The 26,578-nt window shown below is 35.4% G+C and overlaps 1 protein-coding gene across 2 annotated transcripts; it reads left to right on the forward strand.

Annotated features, from left to right (window-relative positions):
- The first annotated feature begins 1,356 nt into the window (after nt 1–1,356).
- On the forward strand, nt 1,357–25,377 carry LOC117328795 (PAN2-PAN3 deadenylation complex subunit pan3-like). 2 transcript variants are annotated; one of them, XM_033886342.1, is made up of 17 exons: nt 1,357–1,639; nt 4,068–4,192; nt 4,763–5,116; nt 5,480–5,744; nt 6,243–6,376; nt 6,485–6,550; nt 8,627–8,731; nt 9,569–9,626; nt 11,359–11,517; nt 12,813–12,929; nt 15,018–15,185; nt 15,516–15,760; nt 16,229–16,368; nt 18,177–18,306; nt 19,328–19,392; nt 20,834–20,972; nt 21,323–25,377. In XM_033886342.1, the coding sequence occupies exons 1-17, from the start codon at nt 1,465–1,467 to the stop codon at nt 21,470–21,472; spliced, it is 2,595 nt and encodes an 864-aa protein (XP_033742233.1). In that variant the 5' UTR covers nt 1,357–1,464; the 3' UTR covers nt 21,473–25,377. The 2 variants fall into 2 exon arrangements, with proteins under 2 accessions (XP_033742233.1, XP_033742234.1); XM_033886343.1 differs by having other exon boundaries at nt 4,068–4,162.
- Nucleotides 25,378–26,578: the final 1,201 nt, after the last annotated feature.

The raw sequence follows: 26,578 nt of genomic DNA on the forward strand, positions 1-26,578 counted from the left end.
TAAAGAAAACTTACCAGGTAGACTAAACGTTGAAACAAAGTAAGCAGTCCATTCAAACGTAACGTCAACGCCATAATGGTACAACGCCATAATGATACAACGCCACATACAATGTATATACACTGTACATGGCTGTATGCTACCCGATTCCCGCGCTTTTTCAACGCATTCTTTTTTCGCCTTTAAAATGAATTTAAGAGAAATCTGAATTGTCCCTATTTGAAATAACATATATTTCACTCGTATTACAGAATGCAGTATACCGAATGTTATATTCATATACAGGGCGTCGTAGGATGGTGGTTTTTCTCCTGGTTCTCCGGCTTTCCTCCACCTCGAAAACTGGACACGTCCTAAATGACCATGGCAGTTCAAAAATAAACCGAAACAAACCAAAATATAGATTACAGGGCGACAATATACAAGCGTGAAAACTTAACAGGTAATGTTGACAAAAGTCGTTATTTAAGGGAAACATGTGAATCGATCATTTTTATACAGTGTACAGTTTGATGGATTTCTTGATATTTGACATATCAATATATATTAAAACTATTGCTCAATATTGAAATTCAATAACGATATGCCTGACCTATCAAAGACATATTGCTTCTAAAAATAAACAAACATTAAATAGCACCGACGGTATAGAAACAAAAAAAAAACACCAACAAGTGGAACGCATGTGAAAAACTAGTGCCCTAAATATATGGAATATAATATGAAATATATGGAAAAGATATATATTTGTTTTCGATCGATCATGATAACATGTTGTTGGAGATGACATGTGTGTATCTTTAACGTTAATTGTAATGTGTATGCCATGGGTTTTTATGCATATATTACGACTTGCATGGTGACTTCGAAAAGCGAGTCGGTCCTACTATTTCCAGTGACACTTTCCCATTAGTTTTTTTTTCAGGTGCAATATAATGTTGGTTTGTCGGGATATCCCTTTAACAGTGATTTTTAAAAACTGCTCGTTGTTTTTCTTTTTTTTTTTTATTTGGTAACTCTGTTTGAATAGGAGTTTTGTTACCAGGAACGACAACTTTAATTTTTAATAAAATAGTCGATTAGTAGCCGGATATCCTTTATATATTAAAGTTGTAGCATCTCTGTTGATACAATGTCCTATTTACATATTATTTCATGCATAAGTCGGTTATTCTAATTAAAGTGTAAAAATATTCCTTCTTTATTTCAATTTTACTTACGCTTTCGTAAAGCTTCCAAATTAGGCTTTGAGATGGTCCCCAGATAAGTTTTCGAAGCGCTTATGAAGCCAAAACATACTACTGACTGAGAATATACTCACGGTACAATAACGCATGCGCACAAGACAATTGGGGGAACCTGTTCAAAAAGAAGGAAAAGTGTTGAAAACATTACAGGATTTTTGTTTGAAATGTACATGTCACGAACTTTGTGATCACAAGACAATTGCTATCGTGAAGTACCATGACAAGTGGTGTTTCTGGAGGGAAGAAACCCACACTATGCCGATATTTTATGAATACAGGTTCATGCATTTATGGTGATGAGTGTCAATTTTTTCACCAAAATCCAAGATCTGGTGTAGGGTTTCAAAAGCCATTTGCGAACGGTCCTTCATCATCTTCACAGGAAAATCAAGGTTTGGTCATGTGATTAACGAACTTTTTTGTCGTTTTGTTACATTGATCTATCCTCGTTTGCGATCTTTGTTTCAGTCTAATATTGTCTAATTTTGGTGAATCAGCTGTTCGCTCAAGGAACATGCCGAGCCTCATTGTCCAGAATTTTTTCGATCGGTGAAATTTGGTGCGTGGAGCAGATCGTTAAAAGTGTATAACATTTTCTAAAAATATGCGTGATGATTTGTTTACCAATTATAGAAGATTTGATGCTTTATAGTTCGATTTATTTTTATACATCAACAATTCAAGGGAGGTAAATGATCATGAGGCAGCAGTGATTTCTCATCTGTGTTCTGAATCATGATCAGTCAGTTCCAGTACTTCCAAACATGTGCTGATATTCGCACTGCAGATTTTTTTTTTTGACACGCCAGTCAATTTTCACTGCTCAGTGCTAAATAAGTATATATATGTACTGTCATTGCACTAAGTAACATCTAATTTAAATTCTGTTCAAGAAACACTATATTTAATATATAGATCTATATACAATGAAATTTCAGCCAAGTTCATTTTGTTTAAATATAAACGGTTTATAAATGTTTTTATTTAGATGGTAATGATTATTTATAGTGTATTCATTGTTTAATACTTCCATTCTAGTGTGTTCTATGAAATTGTCTGATTATCAAGAAACTTTTCTTATTCCTCTGTTATTGAAAAATTTGAATTATATTCTTTTGCTTAATTATGAAGGTGATTTATGTACACTGATGATTAGGCATTATTAATCTTTTTTTTTTTTTAAATAAAAATGCCATGAAACTGAAGCACTTTCAATTATCATGACTGAAGCAAAAAAAATGTTTCAGTACATGACTGTTTCCTGATACACTTTTCTTTCACTATGTATATATCAAATAGGCTTCTACTGATCATCATGAACAACACTGTCACCATCATGTAGCTTAAAGGTGGTCATCAACTTTGTAATAAGATATCAGAAACTGAATTCACTTATTGGTCATAATTATATATAAGTCTTATGAAGGCGATTGTGTAGTCATTGAAATGTCACACTCTATATCATATTGGTTGTGTTATATAACTTCTATCATCTGATATGTATTGGTTCTTTTATAGGATTTAATAAGACAATTAGACATTAGTGATGCAGGCCTTGCTGCCTCTATATCTCATCAATATCCGATTTAATTTGAAATGCAATGATTATATATGGCAAACATCAGGTTCTCGATGATACTTTTATTGGTATTTCTTCTTCGATGCACTTGTGTTATTCCATTCTCTGACCATCGTGTAAATGTGTTGATAGTTGAATAAATATTGATTATGTACAACAAATGGTATATGACCTGGATAATGATTGGTTGAGATTTTAAACTTTGACCCAAACTACTTTTTTCCTTGTGTGCTTTGTGTCATATGATCTTTTGTTGATGTCACCAGGTGTGATATGATCTTTTGTTGATGTCACCAGGAATCCCATCAAAATGTCATACAGTTTTGTCAGATTTTTGACTTATGTACAAACTATCGCGCATCGGAGGGATGTTGGGTTGGTTTGGGTTGGGGAGTCAACCAATTAAAACAATATCTAATGCACAGAATATATTTCAATTACTATTTAGAGGTCCTCTTAATAATGACAAGTTCATAATAAACATTAATGACTAGCCAGTTCCTCAGAGATGTCCCAGACAGCGATTTATCAATATTTTTGGTGGGAAGCAGATAGCACCATGGTATGTACATAGCACATATCTACATGCATATAGTCTGTGATTGCTTAGTTTTTGCACTAAAAACTGCAGAATTAAAGGTTGAAAGATGTCTAATTAACTACGGTAGGTTTGTCACATACCTGACATTATTAATTGATTTGAAAATTGTGAATTATTTGTTAAAATCTAATTTTTGAATATTAATTAGTAACGTTTTACATTTTGTAATACCACTACGTATACTTTGCATATCGACAAACACGTGTATTCAAACCAGGTCACAATCCTGCTGCTGCCGACTCATATTATTGTGGTTCACATCCACTGATTTTGTAACATTTGTATCCTGGCGATGTCTAATGTCGATATGTTATTCTAATAAGTAAATGTTGAAATTTTATTTTAACACATAGGATCTATATTTCCTCACAAGAACTGTGCAATATTAACGAGCTGCAGAAATAAATTGTCAATATCTCATTAATTACACTATTTTTAAAATTAGTTTATTCAACCAAAGAATCATTTCCCTGAAACCCCCTTGTATATTTTTCACATAAATATCGTAGATCATATGACACCAGAGCAACACTTGATAATATTCATTAAATTATGTCTTTGTACATGTAGGTTTACAGTATGGATGCAAATTTTCAACAGAAATTAAATATGGAGTTATCAAATTGTATTTGTTTTACAGCAGGACCTTTCGATATGATGGGAAATAATGGAGATCAGTATTTTAATGCCACATTTGAACCTGAAAATGGTGGAGCTGATTTCATCCCATTTCCAGTAAGAGACCGAGTGTACCTAATAATAACAGTTGAGCCTAAGGATTTCGCAATTTCAGAAGTCATATTACTATATCTCAGAAATGTGAAGGGTCAAAACATATGTGAAATAGACACGTGCTTCAAATCTTATTTTGGGGTGTCCAAAACCTACTCATGGGTCTGCTTGATGCTCTGATTAATACTCTTTGTACCATTGACACAGCTCAGATTAAAAATTTAATGAGATTATTATATTACATGTGTTTTCTATGTTTTCTCCCTTTATCTGACTTTAGTTTTGGTACCTATAAATGTATGATGTATGACTTGTATGTGAGATGTTATATAGTTAGTGACTAGTCCTACATTTACATTTAAAGGAAATCTTGGTAATTAATTTAATGTTCAACAACATTATATATACGTACATGTATAACAATATTCTGTTGAGGAAATCTTGTACTGGAAGTTGGTTAAGCTAGAAATGTCTGGTGATGTTTTATAAAGTACACATATCTTTTTGTCTTTTTAGAGATGTTTTGAAATCCAACTTTGACATATTTTGTTACCTAAACATGTGTACAGCTTTTATTGATTTTCAAACCAACCTGTTTTACAGCATTCACGTCCTATTTCAAGAACACACAGAAACATGGGCAATCCTATGCCTCCTCAAGGCATGAAACCACCCTTTGGCCCCCCACCACAAGGGCCCCCTGGCCACCCAGGACCTCCAGGCCCTCCAGGACCTCCAGGCCCTAAGATGGAAGGCCAAATGCAGAGGCCTGATGGTTCTGGTCATGGAATGGAGAGGCCCAATCAAATGATGGATGGGTATGGTCCTAGAATGAATGGACCAGTATCTATGATGGACAACCCTAACCCTAATGGGGGTCCCCCTAGGGCAGGCCCAAGGATGGATTCCATGGCTACCGATTTTGCTGCACTTAATCTGTCAATTCCAAGTTCCAAGGTACATACCATGACCAGCTAGTTTTTGTGATGAGTATTTTATAGTTATACTTCTTAATAAATGGTCTTTCCTGGTATATATATTTATATTTAAATGTGTATTTATTCTGAGATTGTAATGGGAAGGAAGGCCAGTTAGGTATTGTTACGGGTGTTATGCACTGCCTCTGGCAGAAGTATGTAATGCGGTACACAGCTAGTCATAATGTGATGTAAAACTAACCTACCTGTCTCTCTTATGTTTAGTCAGCTGTAATCTGTTTTTGATCCTTGTTTTCAAAACTTGTATTCCAATTCAGTGTAATTTCTAGATTGACATATAAAAAGGGTATTTTTAATTTAATAAATGATTTGGTAATTGCAGGGACCAAATCCAATTGCGAATGAATTCATTCCTAAGAATGGACCTCTAACTCATAGTGCTAGTTCTCCAAACTTCTCAACATTTTCTGATGGCATGGCTACGGATGGCTCTGGAAACAGTCACATGATGAACAACCCTGCCGTGAATCACATGTCACAGCTTGGTGGACCGATGGGTATGCCTCCCCCTGGCGGCCCAATGATGCCTCCTCATAGTGGTGCTCAGATGTCCAATACACCTCCCCCCACACATCTGTCCACCACAGGTACGGTGTGTCTTACAGATAACACATTGGTATTTGTGGAGTACTGTCTGTTGATATTGTCACATCCTGCCGTTGTTCAGCTATTTTTAGGATTCTAACATGTCATTCAAGTAAAAAATGAAGACCATATATAATTTGTATAATATTCTTTAAGATGATACAACATGCTGGTTTGTTAAAATCACTCATCTATATATTGGATGCCATTTTTATTTAATACTAAATATACACTACAAAACTGAGTGATTCAAAGGAAGTTGTACTAAAGTCTATCATTACAGTATAATTGAGTTATACATCATATATATATTAGTATGTCGTACATAAAAAGTAATTTACTCTTGTCACACTGAGATGGACATCAATCAGCAATGTTTAAGATAATCAATAAGCAGGAACCTCCAGGGCCAATAATGAATATCCAGCAGCATTATATTAAAGCTATTTATATAGGACATTATGTATTTGTTACCAAATGGGTGTATATGTTATGTATAGGGTACACAGCCAGTCCGAACCATAGCCCGCATTTATCTCCCTCCAACTCTCCACTGATGTTACGTCGCACAGCATCACCCATCACTCCACTGAAAAATACAACGCCTAAAAAGTCAGCAAATACCACCATACAGGTTAGTTGGAGTTCATTCAGCATGCTACTGTTGCTGAAATTTCTGCTTTGATAACAGATTTTCATGTTTTTAGTAACACTGTTGGTTTTTTTTTTCATTTTTCCCCAGGAAAATGTGGGTGGTACAACATACTTCTACTCTCCTGAAGATTTTACCCCACAGCATGAAGGAGCTGTAAGTTGTGTTTCCTTTTTGTACAGTTATAACCATTTGGCAAGCTAGGAGGCTAGGATGCATGTCCAAAGAGACAATGAGTAAAATTGTATTGTCATTCATTTATATGATTACGGACAGTTATTTTCTGTTTGTCAAAAATTACATTGTTGAATACTTATGCAAACTAGCAGTTTGAAATACTAGGCCTATGGAATGAAATTCATTAGTTATGGTGATGATGAATAGCATTATCCACTCCCCTCTGTTTATATATGTGGTCTAAGGGAGGTAACTGTAATCCCATTGTAAACATTCTAATTTGTACATTGGAGCCTGATATATCCATTGATTCCACAACACTTCCATTAAACGATTATTAGACCAGCTAATTGATCAGCCCAATTGATATAATTATTTTAAGTACAGCTTAGAATTAATTTTCTGCGTTTTTTTTCACGTTTAGTGTAGCCACTCTAAGTGTTTGTCATTTCTCGATATCTCTTGGTCACCGATACAGCCTGTATAGTTAATGTTGAGATAAATCTAGAGGAGTACCAAACCATATGTGACATGTACTAAGAGCTGTATTTCTTTTTTTTATAATTTTTTTATTTTCAAAGACATTTCATTTTGGATTACAAGGCAATAAACATCACATTCACACACTTCACATTCACACACATATATACTGAAGAAAACCAAACTGTCAATTAATGGGTTTTTTTCATTGTATTATGTATTATGGAATAAATTTAGTATATATGAAATTGTCAAAAGTCAATTGATCTATATTATTGAGTATAGTTAATTGATTAAATGACATAATAGTCACTATATTGCTAAAGAACTTTTAAGTACATATAAGTTGTCCAAAATATTAATGCCATATATAAAGTTATATGTATATCCAAATTACTATATAATATCAACAGTAACATGTAACATAAACACTGTACGTAATATTGCACAATCAAGAAACATACATATCTCTTTCATATATAGTTTTCCTTTTTTAAATTATAACTTTTTTATGTGTGTGCATACATATCTCACAAACATATACACCTTTACATCCATTCACCATACATACCAGGATAATACAGTAGACAAACATTGAAGAGATAAAAATTAACTGTATTAAATTGAAATAGTAACACTAAATATTGTAGGAGACAGAGACACACACAAAATAGAAAGAGAACAATAAAGAGAGAAAGAGAGAGAGAGAGAGAAAGGGTGTAGGTAGGAAAGAAAAGGAAGTTAGAGGTCCCATAGCTAAAATATCCGAAATATATTCAAAATTCCTTGTATAATTTGAGTATTAATAAAACATTATATTTTCGAACAATAGGCAAAAGTCAGAGCATGCGATAGCATTAACAATAAAAAACATGTAAGATGGGCATACAGTATTAATAATATTATTTGTACTGCTGTTACATTTCAACAATGGCTTTCCATTTCCTCCAATTAATTTCAAATTTCCTTTTCATGTATTCATTTTTGCTGCTGATGATATATTTCTGAACAATGAAGTGGTCTTTAATGACATTGATAAGAGCATTCAGACTCAAAGATTTATGTAGACATCTACTTTTATAGATGTAGTGTTTTATAATTACTAAAATTTCGTTATCAACCATATTTGCTTGAGATGATAGTATACCAAAAAGAAAAGATTCTTTATTTATAAAAATAGGAATGAGGAAAATGTCACATAAAGTTTCAAATCGCTGTAGTAGTTCCTGCACTTCTGTGCATTCCCATAGACAATGGACAATAGTTTCTCTTTCCATGTTACAGAGTGTACATAAAGGACTAGGGTATATGTTTATTTTAAAAAGAAAAGTGTTAGTTACTAGAATATGATGTAAAATTCTAACTTGAAACCATTGCAATTTAGAACTTTTCGTGATAGTAAATGGAAGTTTAAGTATTTTAACCCAAGAGCTGTATTTCTGCTTCCCTGAGTATACTTAACACTTTCATTAAAGTAGGGAGAAGGGGGATGTATATGTTACACAAACTCTAGCTGATAATAATTTTATTGTATTTGGTATTTTGTTTATTTGTATTGTTAATGTTTTGTTTTAGGCTCTGCCAAACTTTTCTGTGTTTCCAAGTCTCCCACCTCATATTGCCCATATGACAGTGAAGAAGAATATGCCACAATTCTTCATGCCTGATGAACTGAGAGTGGTAGGTATCAATGACCCAGGGACACATTGATGGCGGATAAATATATCATAGTTCAATTATACCATGATTGAGTGTTCTTGTAGAACTATCAGTGTGGGTAAGATACACATGATGCTGCTTCCACTCCTAGTTCATGTGTGAGGGTGCTGTCTCGCATGTAGTCCTCTTAGCAAGATAAGGGACTGTGATAGCTCAGACAGTTAGAGCGCCGTCCAAGTAACCTCAGGTGAAGATCTGAGGTGTGTGATTCAACACTCCCTAATTGTGTCAGTTTGTGTTTCTTGGGAAGCAGAGAAACAGGCCGGCCGGTGTCGTTGTGGTTGCGTTATTTGACATTTACCTTAATTGCTCTGGATAGCATGCAATGGACCTCCTGATGTTTTTGAGCGAGGTAGTAACCAACAACAACAAGGAAACCTCACCTCAAAATGACCCTTGCTGTTCATGAGGAGATAAAGCCATCAAACAAGCAAATATCTCAGTCAGATGATAATAAAGATGTATTCTCCATAGAGTTCACCAAAATACAATATTTCCTTCCCAAACTTGTAATTTCTCCAGTCTTTTCCAGCCTTTTTAGTTTTACATTCTTTCATTCTATTTATGAAATGCATTTTTTCATAATTTTGACACAGCATTGGTAGGATCTGTTATCAGATCAAGTCATTTCACTGGTTTTCATAGACAGATGGAATTCTAGATAACATTTGTTAATATTTATTTATGTAAAATCTTCTCTTATAATTCAGATATCCTGAACTAATAATTTATTTTGGTTTACTGCCTTTTAACTTCAACTTGAATGAATGATTATGGTTGAACATGTATCTGTTGTAGGAAATCCTGAATCGTCATGCCTTGACAATGGCCCAGATTGATACTAGTGCAAATCCAGGTAAAAGTGTAATGCTGTTGACAGAAGAATATTGACTGGAACTGATGGTGCTTGTGATCTGGGTTTATGATCGCCTAGTGTCATTTCCAGAAAATTGGTTTCTGTGCAACTAAAAAAAATAATTTACTCAATGTCCATATAAACATACAGTAAAACCCCGTTATGCCGCCAAACTCGCTTATCGTCATGAATTTCAGGGGTGTAAAAATTCACTTGCCCGAAGTCCCGGGCAACCTAAATTTGAGTTCAGCAAGCCAAAAAATGTTTGTACACTTGCCCTGGACAAGTAAGATTTTTCTATCTCTAAAATGATTTTCATGTTCGATTTCCTGAATTGTGTGTGATTAGGAATTTATCAGAATGACTCTAGCTATAGTGTTATTTTATTCTGTATTCATTGAATTGATGTTGGTAACATCATCTGCTGTATGCTACAAAAAGACAATTCACTATCATCAAGTGGAGTATTGTAGTTTTATCTGTATTTTCTGTGTATATCAGGTGAGGATGTTTGTTATAGGTATCTCAATGTGTGTCAATGTGATGTTTGCTGTAGATATCCCTGTGTGTCTATGTGATGTTTGCTGTAGATATCCCTGTGTGTCTATGTGATGTTTGCTGTAGATATCCATGTGTGTCTATGTGATGTTTGCTGTAGATATCCCTGTGTATCTGTGATGTTTTCTGTAGATATCCCTGTGTATCTATGTAACAATGTTTGCTGTAGATATCCCTGTGTATCTGATGTTTGCTGTAGATATCCCTGTGTGTATGTGATGTTTGCTGTAGATATCCCTGTGTATCTGTGACAATGATTGCTGTAGATATCCCTGTATGTATGTGATGTTTGCTGTAGATATCCCTGTATATCTGTGATGTTTACTGTAGATATCCCTGTGTATCTGTGATGTTTACTGTAGATATCCCTGTGTATCTGTGATGTTTACTGTAGATATCCCTGTATATATTTGTAGTGTTTACTGTAGATATCCCTGTGTGTATTTGTGGTGTTTGCTGTAGATATCCTTGGGTATATTTGTGATGTTTGCTGCTGTAGATATCCCTGTGTATCTATGTAACAATGTTTGCTGTAGATATCCTTGGGTATATTTGTGATGTTTGCTGTAGATATCCCTGTGTATATTTGTGGTGTTGGCTGTAGATATGCCTGTGTATTTGTGATGTTTGCTGTAGATATCCCTGTGTATCTATGTAACAATGTTTGCTGTAGGTATCCATGTGTATCTATGTAACAATGTTTTCTGTGGATATCCCTGTGTATATTTGTGATGTTTGCTGTAGATATCCCAGTGTATCTATGTAACAATGTTTGCTGTGGATATCCCAGTGTATATTTGTGATGTTTGCTGTAGATATCCATGTGTATCTGTGATGTTTGCTGTAGATATCCCTGTGTATCTATGTAACAATGTTTGCTGTAGATATCCCAGTGTATCTGATGTTTGCAGTAGATATCCCAGTGTATCTGATGTTTGCAGTAGATATCCCTGTGTCTATGTGGTGTTTACCATAGATATCCCTGTGTATATTTGTGATGTTTGCTGTAGATATCCCAGTGTATCTGATGTTTGCGGTAGATATCCCTGTGTCTATGTGGTGTTTACTGTAGATATCCCTGGGTTTTTGTGATGTTTGCTGTAGATATCCTTGTGTGTCTATGTGATGATGTTTGCTGTAGATATCTTTATCTATGTGATGATGTTTGTTGAAGATATCCCTGTGGAGGTAGATACCTACCACAACCTATTTCCACTGGAGCCTCCTCCCAGCAATCCAATGCAGAAGTCCAATAGGTTTAGCTACCCCACCACCTGCTACAAGGCTGTGAACACCAAGGACGGTCTCACCTACTGCCTGAGGAGAGTACATGGTATGTAAAAGTTGGTGTGTCCCATATTTACCTGTAAATGAATATAGATACAATAAAATCTGCCCATGTCATTTATTCATCTAAAGATCTTAACATCTATGATATTTGTTGATATTCCTGATTTACTGATCTAGTGTGTCCTAAGGTCCCATGAAATTGAGTGTTTCCTTGTTTTCGTGCCTCTGTCACTTTATTGGTCATTTAGTGTTACTGCCGTTGAACCCTGTCTGTGGATGATGAAAGTATAACACTATCGCAAACAGTATCAATAGTACATTATCCAATACAGATAAGCCGCGACTTCTGAAAGTAAAGCGTTTCCTCACTTACACATTGGACAGTTCGCTTAAGTTTTTGCTTGAATTACGATATCCGTGTGATTGTGTGTACCAATGATTAACTAGTTAATAGGAAGCTTCTTTCGGGTTAGAAAAAAAACATGGTTGCTCATTCAAACATGGTTGCTCATTCGAAATAAGTTAGACCAGGATGCCTACAACCTCGCTTCGTCTTGAATAATTTGTGTATGCCTGCATGACAAACTTTCTGTAAACAACACCTAGGCCTAGCGGGTCCCTAGTTCGTATGGTTGTGATTATTAATTGAAATTACATATATAAAACACTTAACAGCCCTGGCTGCGAGGTAAACTGCAGTTTCAGTAAACGACGACAACAATGCCAATAAAGATCGTAGATTTAGTTGCAATAGTACTAGTAATAACGGTGGGCCTAATCATGACGGTACACAAACACGGAGTAGAAACAGTTCTACCTGCAATATGAACTCAATCGGCGGAACGACAAACATGATCTGTTGTCGATATTATTGTTCCTCTGGATATTCCAAATCCCTATTTCTGTCGTTGTTTTTATCAATGTGGACATGTGTGAATACAAAACCATGTGTGAATGTTTCGTTTCTCCCGGTGCTGTCAACATTTTAATTTGAACTCTGTCTACTTAAGATCCACTCTCGTAACACGTGAGTAGGATGCCGATTACTGGTCGTGTCAGTACATTCTATACAATCAACACTCGTTAAGGTAGTGAAGTACTTTTGCCATCCACAGATAGGGTTCAACAGCAGAACTATGTCTGACCTGTCTCAAATTAGTGCAAAACATTCTAGTTACTTTAATTCTTTAGTGATCTTGATCAGACTTTACATGTGGTCTGAGGTATTAACTTTTAATTAATCTTTAGCTGTACAGTTTCAGTACCCTCATACGCACCAATAGAACAATGAAATTTGCAGCAAAGGTTTTAACATAATACCAATTCTGCCATATACAGGGTTCCGATTGTCCAATACTAAATGTATGAGTATCATCGACATGTGGAAGAAGATGTACCACCCTAACATTGTACAATTGAGGGAAGTCTTCACCACCAAGGCCTTCGGAGACAATTGTAAGTACTCTCAGGCATTATATTGTTTTCACAATCAGTTAAAAAAGTTCCCATATATTCAATTTTGTTTTTCCCAATTCATAAATAGTTAAAGGTTGCCTTCAAAATATTCAGACCTCACACAGATGGTAAATTAGTAACAGACAAAGTCTTTATATTTAGCTATAAATTTCAATATATATGCAGCTCTATTAATTTCATGCTTTCATATATTGATTACCATAGATATTACACCCTTACAAATGAGGATTTAGATACTACACCCTTACAAATGAGGATTTAGATACTACACCCTAACAAATGAGGATTACCATAGATACTTCACCCTAACAAATGAGGATTACCATAGATTCTACACCCTAACAAATGAGGATTACCATAGATACTTCACCCTAACAAATGAGGATTACCATAGATTCTACACCCTAATAAATGAGGATTACCATAGATACTACACCCTAACAAATGAGGATTACCATAGATACTACACCCTAACAAATATTACATTACCTATATAATGCTTGGCATTACAACTTCAACTTGGATTGGGAATCCAGAAAACTGCATAATAAAGTTGGATTTATGTTGAGATGAAAATTGCAATTCTACTATTAATAAATGATATTCCATTTTACAGCTGTAGTCTTTGTCTATGACTACTATCAGGAAAGTTCATGATGTATTATTTTACAGATAAAGTTAATATGTATGACTACTATTAGGGAGATTACCACGATGTTTTATTTTACAGCTATAGTCTTTGTGTATGACTACTATTAGGTAGATTATGACAATGTTTTATTTTAAAGCTATAGTCTTTGTGTATGACTACTATTAGGGAGATTACGACAATGTTTTATTTTACAGCTATAGTCTTTGTGTATGACTACTATTAGGGAGATTACGACGATGTTTTATTTTACAGCTATAGTCTTTGTGTATGACTACTATTAGGTAGATTATGACAATGTTTTATTTTACAGATAAAGTTAATATGTATGACTACTATTAGGTAGATTACGACAATGTTTTATTTTACAGCTATAGTCTTTGTGTATGACTACTATTAGGGAGATTACGACGATGTTTTATTTTACAGCTATAGTCTTTGTGTATGACTACTATTAGGGAGATTACGACAATGTTTTATTTTACAGCTATAGTCTTTGTGTATAACTACTATTAGGGAGATTACGACGATGTTTTATTTTACAGCTATAGTCTTTGTGTATGACTACTATTAGGGAGATTACGACAATGTTTTATTTTACAGCTATAGTCTTTGTGTATGACTACTATTAGGGAGATTACGACGATGTTTTATTTTACAGCTATAGTCTTTGTGTATGACTACTATTAGGGAGATTACGACGATGTTTTATTTTACAGCTATAGTCTTTGTGTATGACTACTATTAGGTAGATTATGACAATGTTTTATTTTACAGCTATAGTCTTTGTGTATGACTACTATTAGGGAGATTACGACGATGTTTTATTTTACAGCTATAGTCTTTGTGTATGACTACTATTAGGTAGATTACGACGATGTTTTATTTTACAGCTATAGTCTTTGTGTATGACTACTATTAGGGAGATTACGACAATGTTTTATTTTACAGCTATAGTCTTTGTGTATGACTACTATTTGGTAGATTACGACGATGTTTTATTTTACAGCTATAGTCTTTGTGTATGACTACTATTAGGGAGATTACGACAATGTTTATTTTACAGCTATAGTCTTTGTGTATGACTACTATTAGGGAGATTACGACGATGTTTTATTTTACAGCTATAGTCTTTGTGTATGACTACTATTAGGGAGATTACGACGATGTTTTATTTTACAGCTATAGTCTTTGTGTATGACTACTATTAGGTAGATTATCACGATGTTTTATTTTACAGCTATAGTCTTTGTGTATGACTACTATTAGGGAGATTACGACGATGTTTTATTTTACAGATAAAGTTAATATGTATGACTACTATTAGGGAGATTACGACAATGTTTTATTTTACAGCTATATATAGTCTTTGTGTATCACTACTATTAGGGAGATTTTGACGATGTTTTATTTTACAGCTATAGTCTTTGTGTATGACTACTACGCCGGAGCAGAGACTTTGATGGCTCACCACTTCCACAATTCTGGCGCCATGAACAGCTATCACGGTAGCATGGATGGATCTTCACGTTCGTTCAACCCTAGTCATGGAGGAGGCGCAGGTGGAGGCACGGGCGGTAAAGGAAGTATGTCAATTTTCAGATCACGCAGTTCATTCAGGAGATAATCATTGATCTCCTGTTGAGCATGGTCCACCAACAATATTTGAACCTATTTGAAAATCGTTCATATTCAGTAACCTTAGGGCTAGGATCTTTATATCCTGAGTGTTACTGAAGACCAATAGTACTGATATGCATTGTTTCTGTCAGATAAAGAACAACAGTAAGTTTTGTACATATTGGCAATTTTGAGTCTGATTAGTGATTGATGAAGGTCATACAGTCATAGCTGGTGTAAACTTCCCTCTTTTATCTCTGGTTTTTAATAACATTGATACTATTTGTTATGACTAGATGTGAATGGTCCACGGCAGCATGCTGGTCTGCTTCCTGAGAGCCTCATCTGGGCTTATGTGGTGCAGCTTAGCTCTGCACTCAGGGCAATACATGCCGCTGGCCTAGCCTGCAGGACTATGGACCCAACAAAGATCATTATCTATGGCAAGTCCAGGTTACGGCTCAACTGTGTTGGTATTCTAGATGTTCTCACCTTCGACAGCACCAATGGCAATCCCATGGCCGTGATGCCTCATTATCAGGTACAGTCTATCATACTGTATATGTATTTATTTCACTATACTCTAATGGAAGCATATAACTGTATTAAAACAGTTTTAATTTAACACAATGATGAATTTACATAAGATTGACTGAAATAAGATTGAAACTGCAAAAATGTATGTTAGTTATGTACCTATAAAAATAAGATTGATACTGCAAATATATATATATGTTATGTACCTATGAAAATAAGATTGATACTACATAAAACATATACAGGATATGTAAGTTATGTTACCTATATATAGGTTTGTTTAAAATACTTATACATAAAATTTTACAAAATTTGGCATTTAGAAGGCATGGTTTTGAAGTCTTTAATTATTGTGAGCTTAGTTCATATTCTATATATAACTTTCACAAATTGCACAATATCATGTTTTACCAAATTTTAAAACATTGGTTGATATCTGTACATCTATACATGAGTAATTATGTTATTTCAGCAAGATGACTTACTGTTTATGGGGCGTGTAGTATTGGCACTGGCCTGTAATACAGTGATGGCCATTCAGAGAGACAGCTTCCAAAATTCCATGGAACTCATCGCCAGAAACTACTCAGCAGATCTGAAGAATCTCTTCTTGTAAGATTTTATAGTTAATTAGTATTAATAGGACTGATAGATCAAATGATCTATGTGGTACTTGTAGTTTTAAAGATAATGTCTGAATGGCTGAAGAATTCACTTATCCTAACATAGTTCCTGGCATCAGGCTGGTAGAATTAATATCCCATGTACAATCTGTTTATGATATGTGATGTTAACTAGCCTAAATGGTGCAAAGGCTTTGATAATTGTCAGTCAAAATATTTATAATAAACGGATCATGCACATGACATAAATATTAGGCCAATTTAGAGAGGGTTCGGTTTGGAGAAGGGATCCAATTTAGCTGGTTAGGATCTGCAGATAATATTAATCAGATGAAGATTTTGTCTTACCTGCAATGAAATAGCAAGATTATATTGACTGTTGATTATATACATGCCACACAATATTAAATCTTAATACTCCAAGTAGTGGTATGTGTCATGTACAAATTACTGAGATTACTTAGACAAATGCCACAGATGTTGATATCATGGTTACTGTCCAGACCCCATGTTACATTTGCCCAGGTAAGGTCGGATTAATACATAGGTAATTTTGAGTACATGTTTTAAATATTTTGTACTGAAATTTAGTTCAGTATTGGGATTAAGAAGGACAAGCATTAAGAAATTTTTATTACTGCAATAAAGAAAGATTAGTTCCGTACATTGGCATATCATTCTTTATCAAGATGTGATCGGTTTTGAAAAGGATTGGTTTTGGGAAATTGCACTGTACAGATGGCAACATGTCAGTGTATGATGGGGAACTATATCTCATTGAATATGTTCTCTTACTTCCTCATCATATAATGTCACATCACACAGTCCGGGAATTGTAAAATAATCTCATGTCTAACCTAGAAGTAAGATTTCTTTGTTGATTGATTACTTTTGTGTTATGTTGAGTTAATGCTCAGAGTTTGGTTTTCTCGCAACTTAACTCTTTCCGTACTCACGACGACTACAGACGTCACAAAAATGTGCTCTTGTATCCTTCATGACGACTACACACGTCACAATTAACATGCCTTCCATCCTTTGTGACGACTCAAATCGTCGTAAAACATCGCGAAAGATGTTGATATTACTTGCTGGTTTAGCATAGTCATACGAAGGAATTGACACGGAAATGATGTTTTTAAGAAATAAAAAGCAATGTAAATATTGTATTGATGGTATGTTTTACGTACCAGAAGCATAATTCATTCGTTAAGATTGTCTATTTCAAAGAATTCCGCCGGTTCATGCCGAGCTGTTTACATAGCTACAAAATGGCGGCCTCAAATTTACTTTCGTTTTCTGCGAGATTGTTGAGGTGTTAAACACAATAAAACAATTAAAAACGATAATATATATATAATTGAGTAACGTTTATCATCAAAATAAGTAAGAAATACGTAAAATATTTTTACACACCGAAAAAACGATGTTTTGGCTGCGTGATTTCTTGCACATGTGTGACACATGTGCCGATTAACATGTCATTTCCCGCGATTCTGCCTGGTGATTTCGCCGTATTTTAAAGGAAAAATTGGGTAAAAGAGTTTCCGTACTCAGTACTTGTTCCATATGATAAACTTCATTTAATATTAAGCATTATACAACAGTAAAAGATCAGTAAAAGATCGTTTTATCGACGTCTGATGTGATAGCCATATGCTCCAATACACAAAGGACCTACCCAGCATTCACTTCCGGTAGCGACCGCGAAATTTGAATGAGTACGTAAAGAGTTAATGTTTAAGCTATGTATAGATAATTTAAATGTTATTGGAAAATTTAAATGTGATGTTTTAGGTATTTACTGGCCAATCAGACCAGGCCAAGGAGCATCAATGATATCATGCCGATGATCGGGGCAAGGTTCTACACTCAGCTCGACTCAGCCCAGCTCAGGAGTGATGTGATAGAGACCGAGCTGGCCAAGGTTCGTTACCTTCTGTGTATCCTGTATTGAATGTCTAGCTGTTTTTAATGGGTCAACTTGCATGTCATTGGCTGACAAACAGCTTACTATGAAAATATGTATTCATTAGGTCAGTATGCAAAATGGTTATAGACTTTATAACTTACTGTACAATAGGATGCAATAAAAAGCATAAATAACAGACAGACACTGCCTCTATATCAATATCTTAATGTCATTTTAACATATTCATTAGATTGTCATTTCCTGAGATTTTATTTTGGTCAGCCAAAGGCTTGCAATTCAGTTCCATATTTTAAACCTCTACTTTCACTGCAATGGGGGATTTTAATTTGAGTTTGTCCTTCCATCCATCTGTTGCGTTTCGTTTCACAAACGTTAACGTATTTGTCTTAAATTTGGTAACAAGGTTTAAAGCTTTAACGGACTCTGACAGCCAAGCTGATTGCCACTGTTGCCAGACTTTATTTAATAGATATATGGCCCCTTCACTAACTAACAGAATCATTTTCTGGCGATTCCATGAAATAACTGGAACAGCTGTCAGCAGATTTCCTTCAAACTTGATAACAAGGGCTAGGCAAAGTTTGATTGCAACTTTTGCAGGACATTATTTGGCAGAATTATGGCCCCTTGATTAACAGGAAAAAAATTCTGTTTCCATGCAATAACTCCCACAAATATTATCTGATTATCATCAAACTCGGTTACATGGTTATTGTTCCTTGATTTATGAAAAACATTATTTGCCTTTAGATAACTCTACCTAATGATCATCAGGATTAATTTCAACGTCCGTAAATGTTGACAATGTCACCATAATTAGTGAGTCTTTCTCAGATTTTGAGCATTTCCAAACATCATGCTTGCAATGTTTTTCCAGGTTTGTTGTGTGGGTATTCTTGTTCTAGCTGATGTATCTAACTAAAGATTTACTATGAATACATTTTTCCACTGAAAAATAATAATTCAAAATCATGTGCCCAAGGATTGGAATTTATCTTACTATGTTTTCCTGCAGGAGGTAGAGAATGGCCGAGTGCTACGACTTATCTCCAAGTTTGGGATTATCAACGAACGACCAGAGTGAGTACTGTTTTTCAAAAAAGAAATAGAGAACAAAACTGTACTGCTGGTGTACAAAATATATCAGGAGAAATGTAGTCTGGAATAATTAATTTTACCACAATCAATACTTAATACTAACTTCAATACTAGTGCATGGCCAATTTGGAAGATAAGAAACAGGAGAAATTAACATATGGGCCAATAGTTACTTAGGGAGTAAATAATTTCAATGATTTTACAAGGATTTTGACATTGGTGGGTTATTTAAGTTGCCCTACATTTGTGGTCCCTCATCTGCCAGTTATCCATAAACAATAATTATTATCACGATATATAAATATATATACAATGTATATCTTCTTTTCTTCCTTTTTTTCTTTCTTAAATATATGTATGTATCACTGTATATTTCTTGAAAGTATTGAAAGAATATTTCTCAAACATCATTTGAAAGTTTGATGTTGGTTATTTCCTGGCAATACTGTAAGCATACTTTTCTAACTACATGTGTAGGATTCTCTTAAGTCCCATTTCAATTTGAGTCTGATTTGGACAACAAAATTGCCAACAATCAGCAATTTTGAATATTGAAGTTTATTATCTCTATTTTTCAAGAATCTTTCTCAAATTTAATTTTCTCAAATTTTGTATGTGGTTTCTTCTTGGTATCCTAATTTACATTTTAAAATTTTGAGACTGATCAGAAAGCAAAATCTGCCAGCCAGTGGCCATTTTGAATATTGAATTTTTTTATCACTATTTCTAAAAATGTTCTACATGGATCTCTGTCAATTAAGTTTCCCTTCATCTACAGTTTTGCATAATGAATTTTGAGACTGATCAGAAGATAAAATGGCAGACAGGCCACCATCTTGAATTTTGTCAGATTGAAATTATTTATGGATCTTTCTTAAATCTTATATGTAGATAAGAGAAAAAGAGAAAAGTTAGAGAAAAGATCAGTCTTACATAGACTTGCAAAAGATAATTCAATGCTGGGCACAAGATTCCTCTGGGATGTCTTGTAGAAAGAAATAAGGCATTACATATACTTGCTAACTCTGAATTCTGAATTCTGGTATTTCGATGCAACTGACATTTGTATAGGCTAAGTCAACATTAAACTCCACACAAGATTTAGTGGTCATTGGTCGGAATTAAAGGTCAACAGTTCACAAATAACCACTTTTGAGGTAAAAAATCAAACCGTTTTTTACAAGATGTATCATATACTCAAGAAGGATTGCTGATATTTACAACACAGTGTTTTAACATTAAATCTTCATCTGATTAGATTTATGTGGCCCTCAGTCAGTGTAAGGTCGTTTCAAACAGTTAAGGTTAATATTCTGGGGCTAAATAGTAAATAGTAATTTTCATTGTTAATATGTTGTGTATGCATCCCTGGATCCAACCATGGTACAGCTCTAATAATCAAATTTGACGCTAACTTTTACAGATTCAACATGGATCCTCAGTGGTCGGAAACGGGTGATAGGTACATGTTGAAACTGTTCCGAGATTACCTGTTCCATCAGGTGGATGAGAATGGGGCCCCTTGGATTGACATGGCTCACATCCTACAGTGCTTAAACAAGGTGTGTAAATATCGGTGTAGACAGTATACACCAGTCATTGACCTTCAATTCTTTATGTGTCACCAGTATACTATAACGGATATATGTAGATCTGGTCTGGTAGATTTCACAGAAGTGAATTGTTGACTTGGGCTACATCAGCTATGTCTGTGACTCAGTTGTAATCACAAGTGACAGCAAGTAGGAATGACGACTTAGTTTCCTTATTAAACTCTTCACAGAAATGAAGGTAGAAGAAATTAAATATTAATTTAGGAGTTTGTTATTGTTGAAATTTGTTGTAGTGACAGCTATATGCTGCTGTAGTTGAGACCCATATTTCTTCATAATTTTGTTGTTTTTGTTGACAGTTGGATGCTGGCGTACCAGAGAAGATCTGTCTTATGTCTCGTGATGAACACAGTGTGCTAGTGGTTTCATACGCAGAACTCAAACAGAATTTTGAGCAGTCGTTTAATGATCTCTTGTCAGTGCGTCACCAGAATGGGGCATACTCTTAGTGATGATAGTGAGTCTACCATTGTAGCTGTTAATGGATGTTAACTGGAACATGAAGTTATGGAACAAGTATTTCAAGTTTGTGAGTGCATATCTGAACTTAAACAGCGATGAAGTGTGACTCTACGACGGCTGATGTACAGCGATGAAGTGTGACTCTACGAAGGCTGAGTACAGCGATGAACTGTGACTCTACGAAGGCTGATGTAATAGGAGCTTTGAACTGACAGTGATGTTTCTAATCACACTAAGGGGAGGGAACTCCTTTATATTATGAGAAAAGCTCTGTCCTTATGCCTAAGGCAGCAAATGTGGCATTTGTTCCAATATTGTTTTGATTGGGAAATGCATTTTCTTTTTGAATGGAAATAATTAATATGTACATTTTTATGATCGTATATATAAATTGAACTGTTTTTGTTTCAATAGTATTGTATTGTAAGATTGATATTCAATTTTATGGACAAAGTTGGTAAAAATAGTGTGTATAGGATTGTACAATATTTGTTTTGCATGCTGATCCCAAGTACAGGGTTGTCCTTGTGTTGGGGGCCCCAACATATGTAGGGGGCTGACCCTGAGGAGGGGGGCAGAACATGTGTAGGGGGCTGACCCTGAGGAGGGGGCAGAACATGTGTAGGGGGCTTGCTCTGAGGAGAGGACAGAGCGTGTAGGGCTGTCCCTGTGTTTGGGACCGACCCTGTGTAGGAGGGATCTGTGTTGGGCTGTCCCTGTGTTTGAGGCCGGACATGTTTTGGGGCCGACCCTGTATAGGGAACTGATAATTGACGGACAATGAACTTACACCTTCCTGATCTGTAACAGGCAGGGCTTGTTGAAGTAGGTAACAAGGGCATATTTTTGTATGTTCAGATTTGTTGATACCTCTGATGAATTTTAAAAGTGACCTTTCCTCTTTGTTGATATAAATTTTTATATGGCCATTTTCAGTGTACACTAGATTCTAAAATGCTTTGGAATGAAGAAAGGTTTATGATTTTGTATCCCACATTCTTCAGCAATAACAACACGAATATATCAAGAAGTCAATTTTTGCAGCCAAATCATGTCGCCATGAAAATTATTTAATGGTATGGAGCTGTTGTTTATTGAATATATATTGAATTCTGTGAAATACTGGCATTCCATTAGCATCAGCATCTGCTCAGTGCTCATAATATATTAACCACTCCTTCCTAGCATAAATTCCATGTAACATTTTTGGAGGCATCTCATAAACAACATTATGTGTAAATGACTGCAAGTAGGACAAGATGAAGATCTCACATGAATCAAATGTACCACAATAGCATTAGTTCTTCAGCAATGTCTCGCAGCACTGCAGGACATCTATATGGTATCTAGCCAGCAAATATCAGTATACCCACAGAGTGTTAGACTAACAAGGAGGTCGAGTTTTACAGAATTCCAGGCACATGTAGGTCAGGTCATAAAACGACGTTATCCACAGAGGGTATGAAGTGTCAGGAAATGAATTGATGGATCTCTGTTGGGGATATAACATTGTGTCTACAGAAAGAACGCTTAAAGTCTTAAACATTTTCTACATGACCCTTTTGTCTGATATTGTCAATCACAGTGCATCAGTTACTTAATTTAAATCACATATAGGTTTCCTTCATGATAAATCTCCATGTTATGATTGGGTGCCTGACTATCATATATAGGTCTTTATAATGATTGTGTTATTGCTAATGAAAAGTCCTCAAAACATAACTGGTACTTTTTATATAGTCAGAAGTTATTGGTTTCTTAAATGATTCTGTATGTTAATTTCCATTTATATTCAGCAATTTTTAATAAATATATGGTTTCAGTAGTATATGATACATACTTAATAGTTTAATTCAACAGGACATCGTTAATTTAGATAATTATCTCCCTTCAACAAGTACAGTTCTATGGGACAGGCTATACTAACGATCTCAGTTTACCATATCAATGCCATAACAGGTATGCCTGATAAACAGTGTTAGATTGCGTTTTTGTTGTGGTGATCTATTAACTGCAAATGCTCAAAATCCATAGAAGTTGTTTCCTTTGCCGAGAGTCAAAGTTGATTGCATAACAAGTTTCTAGCGGGATAAGAATATTTCTTTTGTTTTCTTTTTGGTTGCTTTTTTGGAAGAATCCTACAACATGATAGATTTCATGTTGAGATTTTATTCTCTAATGAAAATATCATTATGGTTACAATTCACTGCTTACTGACAAAATGCTTTTTTTTTGTGAAATGCTTACAAAAATCTTGCCACTAGTATGCATGGAAATTGTTCTTCATCATCAAAATGACATGAAAATATTTTTTGTCATTGGAGTTACTTGTACTCACATACCACATACTTGATACTGTTGATAGAAATCAGCATCAGCCAGAGTGATACCTACTGTCTTCATCTATCATTTTAGAGAAATTGTGAAAATGATCTATTGTTTACTGATTTCAGTAGATGTTTACACAATATCAAAATGTTGATATGTCACAAAGTTTGATTGAAATCAGAATTGTTTTAATTATCTCTAATCATCTATCTATCATAACTAATTAAAGAAAAAAATGCTTGAAATAGGAATTTTAACTTTTAAAAAATGACGTAGGACTTATGGTTCACAACACTTGTTGATCAAGTATTCATTTCTGACTGACATATGTAAAAACATGCCGGATGTATAGGGGAATAGTCCGGCTAGGGAATGTACAAATAAAGCTATAGGAGATTGGTAGATAGTGGTGAGGAACTGAGAAAAACACTCTGTGATGATTTTGTTTTAATATTATTTACCACTATTACTGAATGTACATATTCATATTTTAATGTTATTTCAAGTAAAAGTTTTAAGAAAACTGACTAAAGGATATCTTGGCCACTTGATGTCCTAAATCATTATTAGAGACTACGGTAGTTGAACAAACATGACATCACAATGTTTATCAGTGTCTGGATTAGTACATGTCTCAACAAGATGTATTTGTTGATGTGTAAACTTTTTTTATGTGTATATGATATCTGTTAATGCTGAGATGGGTTAGGATTGTGTTGTTAACTAGACCTGGTTATCCACTAGATGGCTGTCCACTGAACAGCAAAAGTATGGGATAGTGAACTATTTAACGACTCCGTAGCCGCCAAATGATTGGCAGGCATGGATTATAAATGTTATTCACAATGATGACATATTAAATCACTTTGTTTTAAACAATGGAATGTGGCTGTTTGTTGACTCAGTATTGATAAAATACTGAGCATCTTAAAGCTTCCAGGTATCTAAATCTCCTCTAATTCTTACCAATGCTTATTTGTATGTCATTATAACTTTAGTAGAATGCTATTCCAAACATACAAACACATTTTATGAAGTTTTATGAAACTCCATGTTAATTTAGATGACAAATTACTTGTTAGAGTTACAATGTAACAATTTTGAACAGTATTCTTTCTGTTCTCGAACCTCTATGTCTACTTAGCGTTTGTGAACCGATAAAGGACACTGGTGATGTTGTATACATGTAGTATTTGTGAAGAAGGGGATGGGCTGGTCTATGAGGACTGACAGGATATTTGTGATGTTGTAATACTACATATTATGTATACCAGTATGTAGTATTTGTGAAGGAGGGGTGGGGCTGGTCTATGAGGACAGGGAATTCTATATAATAACTACTTAGGTTGTTGTACACTGCTCTTCTATATTTGTATGGATATATATCAGTAGTATACTGAAAATGGTCAAAATTTGCTAACGAGTTATATGATCACGATGGAACGAGTTAGTAAATGATCACAATGAAATAAATTAGTGAGATAAAAGTGAGATTGAAGTTCTGATTGATGTATTACTGTTTATTTGTCAAATGTTGGGAGTTTTAGTAGTGGGGGAGGGGGGGGGGGGGGGGGGGGGATTTATACATCATGTATCTGATTTCTGTATTCTGTTGTATTGGGACAAACAAACTTTATTGCATTTTAATAGATAAAGTATTTATCCTTTGATGGGATGTTTTGCAGGTAAAGAAGCTGTGAATCGGTGCACAAGCTATGCTTCTGAAATGTCAGTCATAAGTTTGGCCTTTTATGAAAGAGCCAGGTGAAATAAGGTGACGGAGAATTGTACAATGACGGCCTGATCAGTGATTTCAATTAATTATATATAATATTTTTATGATGGCCATGTTAGATATTCCATGTAAGATATTTTAGTTGGGCTAGGGATGATTGACCCATTGTGAACTAGAACTGGATGGTTATGTATGGGAATGACCTGATCTACCACAATGGGATGCTGATGTGTGTTGGCAGTTCTCCCAGGTGTGTCAGGGTGGTTACTGCTGGTGTACTCCACATGGCCCCGGGATTTTCCCAGGTGTGTGTTTTGGTAGCTGGTGTACTCCACATGGCCCTGGGATTTTCCCAGGTGTGTCGGGGTAGCTGGTGTACTCCACATGGCCCCGGGATTATCCCAGGCGTGTCAGGGTAGCTGGTGTACTCCACATGGCCCCATGATTCTCCCAGGTGTGTCAGGGTAGCTGGTGTACTCCACATGGCCCCGGGATTTTCCCAGGTATGTCGGGGTAGCTGGTGTACTCCACATGGCCCCGGGATTTTCCCAGGTGTGTCGGGGTAGCTGGTGTACTCCACATGGCCCCGGGATTTTCCCAGGCATGTCGGGGTAGCTGGTGTACTCCACATGGCCCCGGGATTATCCCAGGCATGTCAGGGTGGTTACTGCTGGTGTACTCCACATGGCGCCGGGGATTCTCCCAGGTGTGTCAGGGTAGCTGGTGTACTCCACATGGCCCCGGGATTTTCCCAGGTGTGTCGGGGTAGCTGGTGTACTCCACATGGCCCCGGGATTTTCCCAGGCATGTCGGGGTAGCTGGTGTACTCCACATGGCCCCGGGATTATCCCAGGCATGTCAGGGTGGTTACTGCTGGTGTACTCCACATGGCGCCGGGGATTCTCCCAGGTGTGTCAGGGTAGCTGGTGTACTCCACATGGCCCCGGGATTTTCCCAGGTGTGTCTGGGTAGTTACTGCTGGTGTACTCCACACTGTTTTATAATGAATTGTTTTTAACTTTATTGTTTT

Source organism: Pecten maximus, chromosome 6 (genome assembly GCF_902652985.1).
Source record: "Pecten maximus chromosome 6, xPecMax1.1, whole genome shotgun sequence".
In the NCBI taxonomy this organism is placed as follows: domain Eukaryota; kingdom Metazoa; phylum Mollusca; class Bivalvia; order Pectinida; family Pectinidae; genus Pecten; species Pecten maximus.